At 50.3% G+C, this 16139-nt stretch overlaps 1 protein-coding gene across 4 annotated transcripts; it reads left to right on the forward strand.

Moving 5' to 3' along the window:
• The first annotated feature begins 587 nt into the window (after positions 1-587).
• Positions 588-15353, forward strand: FXR2 (FMR1 autosomal homolog 2). 4 transcript variants are annotated; one of them, XM_077892828.1, is made up of 17 exons: positions 588-772; positions 6651-6703; positions 7059-7152; positions 7773-7844; positions 7934-8082; positions 8482-8575; positions 9076-9192; positions 11425-11595; positions 11780-11858; positions 12345-12454; positions 12703-12789; positions 13092-13314; positions 13460-13657; positions 13742-13942; positions 14037-14132; positions 14268-14368; positions 14656-15353. In XM_077892828.1, exons 1-17 carry the CDS (start codon positions 692-694, stop codon positions 14749-14751), a joined length of 2022 nt encoding a protein of 673 aa, XP_077748954.1. In that variant the 5' UTR covers positions 588-691; the 3' UTR covers positions 14752-15353. The 4 variants fall into 4 exon arrangements, with proteins under 4 accessions (XP_077748954.1, XP_077748955.1, XP_077748956.1 ...); XM_077892829.1 differs by lacking the exon at positions 588-772 and adding an exon at positions 3759-3800; XM_077892830.1 differs by lacking the exon at positions 588-772 and adding an exon at positions 4838-6250.
• Positions 15354-16139: the final 786 nt, after the last annotated feature.

Genomic DNA, 16139 nt, shown 5'->3' on the forward strand with positions numbered 1-16139 from the left:
AGTGGGTGTGGCCTGACCCGGAGCGGCAGAAACCCAATCCGACCGAGTGGGCTCGGCCCCTCCCTCCGCACGATTGGTTCGCGCTCAGTGTTGTGGGGCGGGGAAAGGAAGAGATGTGGGCGGGGGGGGAGCGGATGGTGAAGAAAGGAAGCCGTCTAGTTCTGCGCAAGCGCAAGCGAGCGACCAGCAGGGGGCGCGAAAGAGCGAAGGGGAGTGTGGAAGCCCTGATGCGCTGGCGAGCGCGAGCTGGGTCGCCAGCCTTGACGCCTGCGCCGTGGCCCTCCGGGCCCCGCGCGCGGCGGGCGGGTGCCCGGTGCGCCTGCGCAGTAGGCGGCAGCGGCAGGGGGAGGTGGAGGCCGTAGAGCGGCAGCGGCAGCAGCGGGTCCCGGGACTGAGGCAGCAGCGGGGGCGGCGGCAGGCGGAAGCTGAGGTGACGAAGGCAGCGGCGGCGGCGGCCGTTTCCCTCACGGTGGCGGAGACCAAGGCGGCGGCGGCGGACGGGGAGCGGCCCGGCCCCGGCCCCCTGCTCGTTGGCTGTGGCAGGGCCGCCGTGGGGCCGGCCCGGCTCCCGCCCCCGGCGGCTCCCCCTCCGGCTCCTCCCCCGGGGAGACGCCGGGGGCCTGGCCCGGCCCGGACTCAGACCGCCGCTGCAGCCGCCGCCGGGGCAGTCGGAGGCGGCGGCGGCGGCGCCATGGGCGGCCTGGCCTCCGGGGGGGACGTGGAGCCGGGACTGCCCGTCGAGGTGCGCGGCTCCAACGGGGCCTTCTACAAGGTGAGGCGGCGCTCCGGCCGGGGACACCCGTGTGCGGCCCCCTCCCCCCGCCGGGGCGGGGGCCGGTGGGGCGGGATCGCGTTTCGGGAGCCAAGTCCGACCCCGCGAGCCCCGGACCCACGCTCCCGTCCGCAGCCCTCCTGGGGGGGACCTCTGCAAGTGAGCCCCCTTTCCTCCGATTTTCGCTCCCTCTATTAATTACACTTGCTTTTAACCACCCCCACTCCCCAACCCCCACTCCGTCTTGGAGAGAATGAACATCGGGGCATTATTGTGCTCGGATCGGCACCCGGTCGTTCCCCCCACCCCACCCCACCACCAGGAGACCCCATTTCCCCAGCTTCTCGTTGACTTTTCTTGTTTCCCTAGTAGAAGACATACCTTAAACCTTCATCACATCCCCCCACCCCGCACGGTCCAAGCACATGGAGAATTCTCTTTATTCCTCCCTATTACCCTCTTGGGAAGGCCGTCCCATATTAGATCCTTTTATCTTCCTCCGAGAGGCCTCTGCCTCCTGGCTCTGCAGGACTCACCCCACTTTCCTGCTGTATTTCTGCTCCCAACCCAAGGAGAAACGGTCAAAATCCATTGATGACATTTGCTATCGTTGACCTCAGCAACTCTGGGTTGTTGTACCAGTCAAGTTGCCTCCTAGCCGTAAGGTGGCATCTTTCCCCCAAGTCTCTCACTCCAGCCCTTTATCCCAAGGCTGGCTAGTCTGCCATTCCAGGAGGGTGCATTTCTTTTTTGTATCTCACTTTGACTTCAGCTATCTTTAGATCATTCCTATAGTTTCTTCCTCTGGAGCAGGGTGAGCTTCACCTTCCTAATCACATGAAGAGATCTTCTCTAAGGGAAGATTCTCAAGGGATTGCCACTTGGAGAAGACTTCTGGTCAACTCTCAGTTTGGGAATCTGATAGCTTTTTTTTTTTTTTTTTTAAGAAGGGGATTTATCTTTAAAGGATCCTTGTTTACATCCACTTTTGCCTTGCCCAGGATGTGGTTCCTTAGAACTCCTTTTGCTACCACCATTTTTATTCTGAAACCATTTTCTAGGATATTGTTTTCCCCTTTGGATTAAGCCAGAGGGAGACCCCTTCTTGCCTCTCAGGAATTTTTCTTTGTGTAACTGTTATTTTTGATCCTCTTTAGATTTTATGCCTGGAATCATCCCAGAGATTTTTCTCATTCCTGTCTTCTTTCATTTTACCCTGAGGAGCAAGAGCAGGGATATCTTCTTATCACATGGGAGGGAGAGTCCCCTCTCTTTTTCTTTCAGGCCTTTCCTCCTGTAAAAGACCTCTGCATCTTCGTGCCCTTGGAAATGACTTTCTCCAACTCTATCCTAGAAACTGGAACAGAAGTCCTGTAACTGTAAGGGTCTTGTCTTTGCCCTTAGAGTGGAAGGTTTCTGCCCTGGCTTCAGTTGATAAGTTGAGTGTAGTGATTTTTTACCCACCCTAAATGCTTATCGATTTCTGCCTGGCTTCCCTCACCAAATTTCATTCTATTCAGAGCCTGTGGCAACACTTATCTCTTTATTTTAGATTATCCTGTCAGCCTTAGTCTTTGGTTTTTTATCCTAAACTTGTGTATCCCCCAGGAACCACCTTATTCCATGTCTGAAGGAAGTTCCCAACTGACCCCTTCTGTCGTTTTTTTCTGCATACTTTTCTAACTCAAGACTTTTTCTTCTAGCCTGCCTCCATAGTGTTTCTGTTTTCTTGGCAGAAGTCTCTAATTCCTTTCTGATTCTGATAGAGTATGCTTGTCTCTTGTATCCCTTTACTTCAAATTTGCGTACCTTTGTTGAAATACCCTTCCTTGTAAGATTTTAGCCCCATTTTCCCCAGTATCTTGTTCTTCATTTGGGTCTCTCCCACCCCGAATTCTGGGTTTGAAGAAAAATGACTCTAAAATTGAGATAATGATACTTGCTTTTTTCTAAGAAGCATAGGTACCAAGCATTGCTGGGAAAGATTGGTATCCAGTTCAGATGAACTGTGTGAGACTGGGGACACATTTCTCTTTACACATACAAGTGTCTAACAGAAAATCTCTCAATCTTTCCCTTTACCCCATGGGCTATGACAATGATAGACTTGGGTGAATTAGGGACAGGATGCTTTGAATCAGAGTTTGGAGTTGAGCTGAAAGCCAGGTGATGTGGATTTTGTGTTCTGGCCATGTTAGCATTTTCTGCCTCATGGGTCAGTTAAAAACAACAATAAATTCCTAAATTCAGACTAATCTTTCTTCAACTTGCAGTGCCATATAGATACTTATCCATTCTGACCTTGCTGCTGATTTAATATTCATGACTCAGCAAACTTTGGTGTGGGTCAAGGAATGTTTACATTGCTTCTAGAACTATAAATTTGGGGAGGCCCCTTTCTCCTGTCTCAGAATTGGGTCCTGTTTTTGATCATCTTCCACAATAGCACTGCACATGTCAGATCTGGAATATAAGTTATCCTGTAGCTATCCCACCAACTCTTCATTTTCTCCGGTACCTAAAAGTGTTTTAGTCTCTAGGTTGTACTCTCCTCATGAAATATCTGTTCACCTTTCAGGGCACAATCAGCCAACGTTCCAGACCTTGCCTGGATGTCCACATTCCTCTTCCTGTCTTAAGGAATACAGCATCCCCAGCTTCAAGCTGTGGTTTTTATCCAGACCCCTCCTGTTTTTCTCCCAGAACCCCCTCCTTTCTTTTGAGAGTCCAGGACTAGAAGATAGGGTAGAGGTGGGGAATAATTTTCTATCTTATTTAAGGAAACAAGTATCTAGAACGCTTGGGTACTCTTCCTCTTTCTGGTCCTAAGCCCTTTAAGCCAAAGCCAGGATATGCTGCAGCCACTGAATTGAGTCATTCTTTGGATCTAGTTGGCTTTCTAGAGATTGATTCACCTGCTCCTGCTCTCACCTGCTTATCTCTCACTTTCTACCACTGGTATCTTTGGAGGAAAAAAATGGATGATGTGGGTGAAGTTAACATGAGTTTGGGAAGAAAACTTGTTCTGGTGAGTATTTGAAGGAAAAAGACCCTAGAAGTTTAAGATTGTGTGGTATTTGGTTGAACTGCTGAGTAATGTGAGGGGAAACTCCATTCTGAGCTATTTCTGCCTTGGGGACAGATAGTGGTAGCTAGGAAAAACAGGGTGGTAGTGCTACCTCTCCCTGAGGGCTAACCCTAACATGTTGGGGGAGAATGGGATTAGAACCATGGGAATATCCTTTGCAAAGAAGTATATCTAGGAGCGGGAATCTCTTCTTAAAGGAGGCAGACAAGTGATTCTCTTCTATCTCCTCCATGCTTTTTATCTCATCCCTAAAATGTTTTGAGAAGAGCTAATCCTCTCTTAAACTATTTTTCAAGTTTAGGGACAGACATTTTGGATAAAGAATTGGATAAAGAAAAAAAAAGAATTGGATAAAGACAGAAGGAGCTAGGTAAAATGTTTCTAGAAATCCACACAGACCCTCACAGAGGGAGAAAAGAAAAGGAAAGTGATGCTGTTAGGAGGGGAGGGTGGAGGATGCTCAAGGAGCTGAGAACCCAAGGGGGAAGAAGGACTCAGGCAAACAGTGAGGAGTGAAAATGCCTCAGAAGACTCGTGTGTGGAATAGCAAGCTTGGGTATAGGTGGAGCTGTACAAAGAGTGGAGAAAACGTGGGGAATGGCAGAGAAAACGAAAGCACAGCTGAGCAGGAGGGCAGGCACCAGGAGGACCAGATGCCTTGGGCAGTAGTAAAGCTCTGCATAGTGAGGCGCCGCAACAAGATCTGATCCCAAAAGAAGAGAAGGATGGCCAGCTGGTATCAAAGAATGAAATCTGAGTTTTGGTTTTCCCACCGTAAGGAAACAGCAGTATAGTAAATGTTTACGTTCAACCAGTTCATTGAGGTGGTAATGATAGAAGTGTGCATTTTCGGTGTTTTCTCTCCTAAGCTCAGCTGTTACGCATAGCTGCAGAGTTCAGGAATGGTTCTTGTGTGTTAGACTTTTTGAAATCCCTAAATTTTTTTTAAAAGATTTATTTATTTGAGGCAGGGAAGGGCAGAGAGAATTTCAAACAGACTTACTGCAGACTCCCCGTTAAGTGTGGTGCCTAAAGCCCGGCTCGAGCCTACCACCCCAAGACCATGACCTGAGCCAAAATCAAGGGACAGACACTCAACCCATTGAGCCACCCAGGCGCGCCAACCCCTAGTTCTTTGTTAACAGCTTTATTGAGGAATAAATATTGAAGTGCATATGTTCGAAGTATAAACTGAGAGGTTTTGACTTAGATACCAGTCTACATATCTATATAGATACGTGTCAAACCATTACCACAATCAAGATATTTCCATCACTCCCAGTTCTTTCAACCACCAATCTGCTTTCTGTCTGTTGGTAATATGTTAATTTGCACTTCCCTGATTTTTGACAAAAGCAAAAAGGCAATTCAGTCGAGAGAGGGTAGTCTTTTCAACAAATAGTGCTCAACCGGACTGTCCACGGGTAAAAAATGAACTCTGCATATCTTGCACCATGTACAAAGTTTAACTCAGAGCAGATCATAGATCTAAATGTAAAATAAAAACTACAAAACTTAGGACGCCTGAGTGGCTCAGCGGTTGAGCGCCTGCCTTTGGCTCCGGGGGTGATCCCAGATTCCCCGGTTCAAGTCCCGCATCGGGCTCTTTGCATGGAGCCTGCTTCTCCCTCTGCCTGTGTTTCTGCCTCTCTCTCTCTCATGAATAAATAAATCTTTTTTAGAAAAAAAGAAAAAAAACCTACAAAACTTGTAGAAGAAATAGGCGAAAGCTTTGGGTGTTGGATTGAGCAAAATTTTCTCAGGAAACCAAAAGCTCAGTTAGAAAAGAGCAAATTGATAAATTGGACTTTCAAAAACAACAATCCCTAATTTTGAATATGTGAAAATTAGAGAAGGTAGAAAAATTGGGAGCATAGGATTGAACATAGAGCTTGCCTGTCTTTGTTGAGATAGTAGGAAGTGGACCAGCTATTCAGTCATCCCTGTTCCTCTCCCAAGTCATGGTCTCAATTTGGGGTGTGGGGGTCTTACCCTTTTCAGATTCGTAGCAGCGTGTCATAGTCTAGCATTCAGAAATCTCACATATCCTAAGTCCTGATTTCTCCTTCTATAAATTGTGTTCATCCTTTTGAACTTCAACAGTGTTCCAAGAATTCACTTAGGACCCAGGCACGAAGGCACCGAGTTTGCTCAGGTCTCTTGCTGCATTGGGGAGCTATACCCTTTTCTCTCTTGGCAGATCCTGATGTCCTCTAGGTGTTCCAGGACAGCCTCACACTGTCTCATGGGATATTCTTAGCCTTGCTGAGTATTGTTGGTATTTTAATTGAACTCTGGCAAGTTGCTCAGCACAACAGGAGGCAGATAGATAGGGAGGCCCCTGTGGGAATTATAGTAGACCCATCAGTCTCCAGGCTGTTCTTATGCAGGTGATGTTTTCCCCTTCTGTGTCATTTGTCTCATCTTATTTGTGGATTTTGCCAGTTGTCTTTCCATGTCAGTGTCATTTCTTTTGTCCCTGCCTCAACTTCATATTCTTGCCCCAGTCCCCAGTACAGGTAAGTTTTTCTGGTCCTATCTTTAAATTTCCTGTGTCTCTATCTAAAACTCTAGGTAACCATCTCTTTTCCCTTGATGGTAGTAAATTGTCGTTTTCTTTCTTTCTTTCTTTCTTTCTTTCTTTCTTTCTTTCTTTCTTTCTTTCTTTCCTCTTTTCTCTTTTCTCTTTTCTCTTTTCTCTTCTTTTCTTTTCTTTTCTTTTCTTTTCTTTTCTTTTCTTTTCTTTTCTTTTCTTTTCTTCTTTTCACTTTGTTCTAAAATCCATTCTAGGGCTTTGTGAAGGATGTCCATGAAGACTCTGTCACCATCTTCTTTGAAAACAAGTAAGACCTTGGGAATAGAGAATCCAGCATACTAGGTCCTAGAAGGAGAGTGGAGAAGAGGGGGCGGCTGAGTCCTATGAGGCATGTAATAGGTGGGGGAGAGCCAGGGGTGTGGGTGGTCAACTTATATAGACCCCAGGAGAGGAATGGGCTGAAATGTGTGTGTGTGGGGGGGGAAACGGTTGACCTAGTATTTGGATTCTAGCAGGAGACAGAAGATACAGTGGAGCAGGGCTTAGAATTTAGCCTCTAATCACCAGAGAAGGTGGGAACTGCCCAGCAGAGGCAGTAACCCCTTCCTGAAGAAATAGCAACATGATCCCAAATAGCTTTCATGTCACGGTTTCCCTTGCAGCTGGCAGAGCGAGAGACAGATTCCTTTTGGGGATGTCCGGCTCCCACCTCCAGCTGACTATAATAAAGAGATCACGGAGGGGGATGAGGTGGAGGTAAGAGCCAGGGCTCCACCCCTTCTAAATGTCACTTTTTCCAGGATTCTGTGGTCTCCCTTGCCCTGAGACCAGTATCCCAGGCTCTCCTCTGGTTGGTTCACTCTCCTCCCTCTGAAACCCAGCCCAGTAGGCTGTGGAAGAGAGAAGTGCACCAGCTCCCTTTCCCTGTTGTGATCAAACTCAGGGAGCTTCCCAGTTTCAGGGGAGTTACTTTCCCGTTATGGTGACAGCACCCTCTGGGCTTTTATTTATTTATTTATGTATTTATTTATTTTTTAATTTTTATTTATTTATGATAGTCACACAGAGAGAGGGAGAGAGAGGCAGAGATATAGGCAGAGGGAGAAGCAGGCTCCATGCACCGGGAGCCCGACGTGGGATTCGATCCTGAGTCTCCAGGATCGTGCCCTGGGCCAAAGGCAGGCGCCAAACCGCTGCGCCACCCAGGGATCCCCCCTCTGGGCTTTTAATTAGCTCCTTCCTCGTGTCTCCTTTGTTGTGGTATAATGTGCTTCCCAGGGTCTGAAAGTTGCGTTCATGATGTTTTCATTTTTTAATTTTTTTTCGTTCGTGATGTTTTTAGCTGGGCCTCAGTATCTCTTTATTTTCGGCTCCAGGTTTATTCTCGAGCCAATGAGCAGGAACCTTGCGGCTGGTGGCTGGCCCGGGTGCGGATGATGAAGGGAGATGTGAGTGATGGGAAGCACGGACCATAGTCACAGAAAAGGGGGGGGACAGACGCTCAGGTCATCCACACTTGTTTCTTCCTTTCTGCCAGTTCTACGTCATCGAATACGCTGCCTGTGATGCCACTTACAATGAGATTGTCACCCTGGAACGGCTCCGGCCAGTTAATCCCAATCCCCTTGCAACCAAAGGCAGCTTCTTCAAGGTTACCATGGCTGTGCCTGAGGATCTGAGAGAGGCGTGAGTCAAGGACATCGGGATGGGGGCTCCGTTGACAGTCCTCCTGTTGGCCCACCTTTCTCCCAGGCCCCTCTTATTTTTGTTTATTTGTTTTTAAAGATTTATTTATTTATTTATGGGGTGGGGAGAGAGAGAGGCAGAGACACAGGCAGAGAGAGGAGCAGGCTCCATGCCGGGAGCCCGATGTGGGACTTGATCCCGGGGCTCCAGGACTGTGCCCTGGGCCAAAGGCAGGCGCCAAACCACTGAGCCACCCAGGGATCCCTCCCAGGCCCTTCTTGTACTGTCAGTCTTCCTCGTCCTCCCCCATCCTTCCTCATCTCATTTTTGTCATCCCCATCTCTCTGAACCTCTGAACTGCACACTGTGCCCACTGAGCACTATTCTCTTCCTTGGCAGCTGCTCCAATGAAAATGTCCATAAAGAGTTCAAGAAAGCGTTGGGAGCGAACTGCATCTTTCTCAACATCACAAATAGTGAGCTCTTCATTCTGGTGAGTTATTTGACCTGACTTAAAACGTAAACCCTCTCAGTGATTTTTTTTTTTTCCTCCCCTTTTAACTCCTTTGCAGAAAGGAAGGGGCTCAGATGTGCTTCTGTTTATTTGTCAAAGAAGACTTTTTGTATGGCTCCTGACCCCTGCGGGCCCAGGCCATGTTTCCTGAGTCTTCCCTCACATATGACCTTAAGTTGTTTTTTTTTTTTTTAAGCCTGGCCATCCTTTTGCAGTCTGGACCTTCCCTTGCATATTTGGGCTCTGAAAAAATAGACTATACGATTCTCACCCCTCCCTCTGCCTAAAATCACTTCTCTTAGGTACCCTGATAATAGTAGGCCCTTGTGAAACTGATAGTGATTTTTCTCTTCTCTCATTTCATTTCTTAACTCCTGTCCTTTTCCAGAGACTGAGGCATCCTGGTTCCCAGTCCTGGGTCTTCCCCGTTGTGTATTCAAAGTCAGTTTCAATGATTTTGTCCATTGGTTTCTTCCCAGTCAACTACAGAAGCCCCTGTGAAGCGGGCGTCTCTACTGGGTGACATGCATTTTCGAAGCCTGCGCACCAAACTCCTGCTCATGTCCCGCAATGAAGAGGCTACCAAGCACCTGGAAGTAAGTTTAGGCCTCACTTCATACTGCTGAATGGTATTGTTATCATCCTGCCTTCCCATCCCATCCTCCCCCCATGCTCTTGTGTTTACAGAACAAAAAGACTAAGGTCTTTCTGGGCCATTAAACCTGGGTCTGCTATTTTTTCCCAGACTCCTCCAGATGGCAGAGCTTCATCATGTTATAATAGTACAGTTGTTTTCATTTTTTTCTTAACCATGGGACCCTTTGATCAAGTGAAGTTTTACTTGAAAACACAATGCCTAAAACAGATCAGAGAAGCTCTGCCTAAGTAGAAGAAGGGAGTGTGACCCGGACCTCCACTGGCCTCCCCCAGATCACCTCTGGGAATCAAACGGCTTTGCAGGGTCTATTTGAGAACCATTTGTATTCTGGAAGGACCACTGTCAAATATTGACCTTTGGCAAATCATTTGATTTCACTGAGCTTTATCTGTGTGACAATGAGGTGTTTAGACTAAAATATTTCAACAAGGTCTTTTTGAGTTCTGATATCTTAGGATGGTCAGATTCCCTTTGCTTAGGTGCCATACCATCCTATACAAATAGTGTGTGTGTGCACATCCATTCCGTTTATCAATAGAACTGATCTTTTTGGTAGGCTTTTCTCCGAGCCTGTGCACATTGTGAATCATAGTGGTCTGTCACTTCTCCAGGGATGCTACTCAGGGCACTGGCAGAACTTCACCATTACCCCCAGATGATACAAATTATGTCTGCTCAAGTTCCCAACGAGCAGATTCCCTGGTGACAAAAGGTAGACTTCAACTCTCTTAGGACCTGGTTGTATTGATCAGTGTGGTAAAGAGTGCCAGATATGGGGCGCCTGGGTGGCTCAGTCGGTTGAGTGTCCAACTCTTGATTTTGGCTCAGGTCACGATCTCAGGGTTGTGAGATCGAGCCCTGAGTTGGGACTCCGTGCTCAGCACAGAGCCTGCTCAAGATTCTTTCTTTTCCTTTCCGCCCTCACTTTTTCTTTCTCTCAAATAAATAGTCTTTGAAAAAGATAGTTAAGTTGGCCGTACATGTAGTCTTGTTTTTGAGAGATCTTGTTTTTCTTCTTTTTTTCTGTTTTGTTTATTAAATTATCTTGAAATAATTGTCTGCATAAAGGAAAAACATAGTATATTAGGTACACTTGTACCCGTCAGGCAGTTTAAGAATAAAACTCTTGGCAAACTTCTAGAGGACATTTGTAAATCATCGTAGAGCCTCTCCTTTCCTCCCTAATGCAGTTATTTTGAATACCCAGCGTGGTCCCTTTTTGTCCATCCCCTTCTTGCCTGAGGTAAGTCCTTGCCATAATACAGTCCCACCCATCTTGGAAGTAGGATGTAGTGGACTGGGATCAGGAATGACCCCTTTCAAATAGCTTTCCTGTTTGGTGCTTCTACCTAGGACTTCCTCTTCCAGAACCTTCCATGTCTTTCTGCCCTTGTGCCCAGGTATCTGAGGACTGATGGAGAGAGGAAGTGGTAGTGTGGTTTCCATAGCTCTTTATATGCTTTCTCAGCCTCTTGCTTTCTACTCAGTTTTTTGGGTTTTATTTTGGGAGTTGATATTAGTTTGGTCCGAGTAATTGTTCCTTACTCTTACATTTACCTTGTGAAAGAGCCTTTCACACCAGCCTTAATTAATCCTTCTGATAGTCTGGGAGTGGGATGAGTCAGGTGGAACAGTTCAGCAGATGACAGAACAGAGACACTGAGTGTATTGTGTTTTTTTTTTTTTTTTTTAAAGATTTTACTTATTTACTCATGAGAGACGCAGAGAGAGAACCAGAGACACAGGCTGGGGGAGAAGCAGGCTCCCTGCAGGGAGCCCCATGTGGGACTTAATGCTAGGACCCCAGAATCACGCCCTGAGTTGAAGGCTCAACCGCTAAGCCACCCAGGTGCCCCGAGGGTGTGTTGTGTTTAGTGTCACATAACCAGATAGTGTCAGAGCCAAATCCTGAACTGTGGTGGCTCCCAGCCCAAACCCTGCCCTCGTTTACCTCCCTCACCCCCACCCCAAGCCATTGGTGTTCGCCAGGTAGGAGTGGAATGGCTGGTTCCTGAATTCTCCATACAGGTCCCAGGGGTCTGTGGAACCAAGGTGGTTCTGGCTTGCTTTCACATATTTTTGTCTGCTTAAGTCCTGCAGAGTGTTAGGGACCCGGGACAGGTGTCTGGGGTTCCGCTGCCACAAACCCCACTGTGCCTTTTCATTTCAGACAAGTAAGCAGTTGGCGGCGGCCTTCCAGGAGGAGTTCACGGTGCGAGAGGACCTGATGGGACTGGCAATTGGGACTCATGGTGCCAACATCCAGCAGGCCCGAAAAGTACCTGGGGTTACTGCCATTGAGTTGGGTGAAGAGACCTGCACTTTCCGCATCTATGGGGAGGTCAGCAAAAGACAGCTGCTCTTTAGGTCCCTTGGGGGTCGAGAGAGGAGAGTGTGTGATGAAAAAGAAATCTGAATCCTGTGGATCTCCCTCCTTGACTTTGGTGGCAGTGCACTTTCCCAAAGGCAGAGAGTGGCAGGAAAATGAGTGTCTGGGTAACAACTCCCTACTCCTCTCCCTGTAGACTCCTGAGGCGTGTCGACAGGCCCGAAGCTACCTTGAGTTTTCTGAGGACTCTGTGCAAGTGCCCAGGAACCTTGTTGGTAAGTTGAGGGTGTGTACGTGTAGGAGAGAGTACAGGGTGGGAGGAGGGAGATTCCCAAAAGCTGTTCTGGGCTCAGCACCTCAGTTTTCACAAGGAAACTTCAGTCTGTCATAGGAGTGACAAGAACGGAAGAACAGGGCAGCCCTGGTGGCTCAGCAGTTTAGCGCCGCCTTCAGCCCAGGGTGTGATCCTGGAGACCTGGGATTGAGTCCCACATCGGGCTCCCTGCATGGAGCCTGCTTCTCCCTCTGCCTCTCTCTCATGAATGAATAAAATCTTAAAAAAAAAAAAAAAAGGAATGGAAGAACAGATTCCTAGGGATTATAGTATTTTGTCCCGTGAAAACTCCCCTGAAACTTAGAAGAAGGAGAATAAATTGAACAGAATCCAAATGTAGAAGTTGATTTTATCTTCTCTGTTTTTACTCTTCTTTCTTTCCTTCATTTCTTAAAAAAATGTCCTAATTCCTCCTTTATCCATTCAGGCAAAGTGATTGGAAAGAACGGGAAAGTGATTCAGGAGATTGTGGATAAATCTGGTGTGGTGAGGGTTCGAGTAGAAGGTGATAATGACAAGAAGAACCCGAGGGAGGAGGTATGGGGCAGCTGCATCTAGAAATTGGTTTCCAGAAGGAGATGGGATTGTTCTTGAAGCCCTTCTCTGTGGGCTGGGATTTCTAGGGTGGAAGATGGGAGTTCCCAAGCGGTAGAGGATGGGAGCTTCTGTTTCCCCATAGTAGATGCAGAGCCCAGATGATCCCACACAGTGAGCTTCCATAGGAGAGGGTGGAGTCAGTACGTGTGTTGACTGTCCTGCTAACACCCCCCCTCTCTGCTCTCCAGGGGATGGTTCCTTTCATATTCGTGGGCACCCGGGAGAGTATTAGCAACGCCCAGGCCCTGCTGGAGTACCATCTCTCGTACCTGCAGGTACCCGAGCCGGGAGCCAGGGCCCAGAGGGTGTGGGTGTAGCAGGGAGGCTAAGGTGCTGGTGGATAAGTTAGGAACTGTGGTGCCAGTTTGTCTCTGAGGAGAACAAAAACCACTGAGTGCAAATTGGGGCTGTGGGGTTGGGTCCCGTAATTTTCCTGTTCAGCCAATGTCTCTCTTGGTTACTGAGCGTTTCGGTATGTAGGGGCGGTCAGGGCAAAGAAGCCTGAGTGACGGAGCCTGTTCATCCGTCTTACATTTATTCCTCCTTCTGTACCTTTCTCCGTCTTCTGCCCAACCAGGAGGTGGAGCAGCTTCGCTTGGAGAGGCTGCAGATTGATGAGCAGCTTCGGCAGATTGGGCTGGGCTTTCGCCCTCCTGGGAGCGGGCGGGGCAGCGGTGGCAGTGACAAGGCTGGGTATACCACGGACGAGAGCTCCTCCTCTTCCCTCCACACCACGCGGACCTATGGGGGCAGCTACGGGGGCCGGGGCCGGGGCCGGAGGACAGGCGGTCCTGCCTATGGTGAGACGCCACAGGTCTTGTGGGGGAGAGGTGCAGGTCTGGGGGCAATCTCTAGGACAGGGTGACACATGGAAGATGGGACTGACTGGGGGGCTGAAGCCAGGGCGGGTGGGTAACCCTGACTGAAGCCCTCTGCACCCTGCAGGCCCCAGCTCAGACCCATCCACAGCTTCTGAGACCGAGTCAGAGAAGAGGGAGGAGCCCAGCCGAGCTGGGCCAGGTGACCGGGATCCCCCAACACGCGGGGAAGAAAGCCGGAGGCGGCCAATTGGGGGCCGGGGTAGGGGACCCCCCCCTGCCCCCCGGCCCAGCACAAGATACAACGCTTCATCTATCAGCTCAGGTACTGCTGTCAGCTGGGGTTGTGGATGCAGGCCAGACGGACAGGGGACAGACCCCTGTAACAACCTCTTCCTCCTCTGACCAGTGCTAAAAGATCCAGACAGTAACCCCTACAGCCTACTGGACACATCTGAACCGGAGCCCCCAGTTGATTCTGAGCCTGGGGAACCCCCCCCAGCAAGTGCCAGGCGCCGCCGCTCCCGCCGCCGCCGCACAGATGAGGACAGGACCGTCATGGATGGGGGCCTGGAGTCCGATGGGCCCAATATGACTGAGAATGGCCTGGGTAAGGGCTGCTCCGGGGGTCTGAAAGGTTCAAGCTGGGCAGTAATCGAGGTGTGGACGTGAGATGCACCACTTGAGTTTTCTCTGCCCCACAGAAGATGAATCGAGACCCCAGCGTCGGAACCGGAGCCGCCGCCGCCGTAACCGTGGAAACCGGACGGATGGCTCCATCAGTGGAGACCGTCAGCCAGGTCAGCCAACACTGGGTGCTGGCATCATTCCTCAGATCTGGGGGACGGGGTGCCCTGTGCCAGGCGGTGGGGCTGCGTGGGTGTCTAGGGGCTGGACACCTACTTCCTTCTGAAACCGTCCTCTGCCTTCCCCAGTGACCGTGGCCGACTATATCTCCCGAGCAGAGTCTCAGAGCCGCCAGCGCCCCCCCCTGGAACGCACTAAACCCTCAGAGGACTCTCTTTCAGAACAGAAGGTAGGCAGGCCGGGTGGGATGGACCCCACGGCGTTTTCCTCCTAGGGCAGGGGGCACAGGGGGTGCAGGGAATTCACGGACAAGGCTATGTCAGATGGAGTTTGGGCTGCGTGTGCAGCGGGAAAGGTTGGGCTCGGACTGTCTGGGTTCCCTAAAAGTCCCCAGTCAGGGCTGGGGTGCCAGCCAGCCGCCTAGAGCCCAAGGCTGGGGGCGGGGAGGGCATTAACCTGAATTTCCACTTACCGCTTCCTTCCTTCCTCTCCTTTTCTTTTCCACTCTCCCCTCAGGGTGACTCTGTCAGCAAGCTTCCTAAGGGCCCCTCAGAGAATGGGGAGCTCTCAGCGCCCCTGGAGTTGGGTAGTTTGGTGAATGGGGTTTCATAAACCCTCCAGCCCTCATCCCTCCCTTCTCCATCTCGCTTGCTGCCCAACACCATGGCCCTCACAGGCCCGACTGACCTGCGCTGGAGCTGCTCTTTATCTAGGGGGGAGGGGGGTGGCACAGCAGCTTGGGTCCCCCCTCAGCCTCCAGGAGCTCGTGGAGGGGTGTGTAACAGGGTCATACCCCCTTCCTCTTGTCCGCCCTACCCCCAGGGTGAGGGGAGCCTCTCTCCTTCCCCATCAGACTGGATGTGCCTTTATCCTCTAATGCCCCAATCTCTCTGAACACCCCCGTTCTCCGCCTGCTGGTGCGGGGTGCTCCTTGACCCACCCAGATTTGACAGTTCAGGGGGGCTCCCCTGCTATCCCTCCTCCCATCCTGTACCCCCCATTTCTGGGGCCTCATCACTGTGGAAGACGGGGATAGTAAGGGTCTAAGTGGGTGGGAGGCATGGGGAAGGTTTTGGAGTAGAACCAGGGGTGTGTGTGAAGGGGGGTGACAAGGTCCCCCGGGGGAGGGGGACCAAACTTGTCTGGTGGATGAGAAGGCGTATTTATTTTTCACTGTACAGTATTTAAAAAGAGAATAAAAAAATCCAAATGGCTCCATGGTTCCTGCACCTTCCTTGTGCCCACTTGGGTTGTTTAGTTTCTCTAGGATTGACCTGCCTCTGCCTAGGCCCTTGTTGGCTGCTTCTCTGGGCTGGCTGCTTTGGGAATTCCTGGCATTCCTGTGTCCCCAGGGCCCAGGGCCCTTCCTAGTCCAGAACACAGTGGCTGGTGGCCTGGGTCTTGTTGCCTGTCCCCTCCCCCAGGTGCGGGGCGGGCGGGCTGTCAAGGGAGCTGGGCCACTCCTCTACCCTGAGTCACGGTGGCTAGGTAGGGCTGCTCTGGGCTGGAGCTGTTCCTGCTAAGAGCCGAGAGCCAAGGCCGGCTGCCTAATCCGATTACTTGAGGCCTGGGGCTTGGGCCGGGCCTGGGGCAGAATGGGGAGCCAGGCTTCCACTGGCAGCCTTGCAGAGTTTGGTGTCCAGCTCTCCTTTCTGCTGGTTCTCTGCTCTGGACTCACCTACTCTGCTGACCACTCGGCCCCTGGTGGTGGGATTGGGAGTGGGGGTGTCCCGGGGCCCCTGGCTCCCTACCTTCAGACTGAGGTTGCAGATAACCACCTGCCGTGGAGAAACCAAGGTTTGGGGCTGGAGTTGGGAGGGCCTAAATTTTCTCACCTGGAGAAAGGGGCTGAATCACCACCTAAGCACCTGCTGGGATGACTCAGGAAGCAAAAATGGTCCGTCTTCTGTCTTGGCCCAGGGGCAGGTCAGGGGTTTGAGGAGCAATAGGCACCAGAAAAAGATTTGGGGTAGGGGTGGGGTGTTCTGACTTCCTCCTGG

The sequence above is a fragment of the Canis aureus genome, chromosome 3 (genome assembly GCF_053574225.1).
Source record: "Canis aureus isolate CA01 chromosome 3, VMU_Caureus_v.1.0, whole genome shotgun sequence".
NCBI classification, from domain to species: Eukaryota; Metazoa; Chordata; class Mammalia; order Carnivora; family Canidae; genus Canis; species Canis aureus.

Coding starts and splice junctions, on each gene's coding strand:
- FXR2 (XM_077892827.1), top strand. CDS start 6,245: ATGCAGGTGATGTTTTCCCCTTCTGTGTCATTTGTCTCATCTTATTTG. Junction 11,596..11,779: donor CTTTCCGCATCTATGGGGAG/GTCAGCAAAAGA, acceptor CTCTCCCTGTAG/ACTCCTGAGGCGTGTCGACA. Junction 14,133..14,267: donor CAGTGGAGACCGTCAGCCAG/GTCAGCCAACAC, acceptor TGCCTTCCCCAG/TGACCGTGGCCGACTATATC.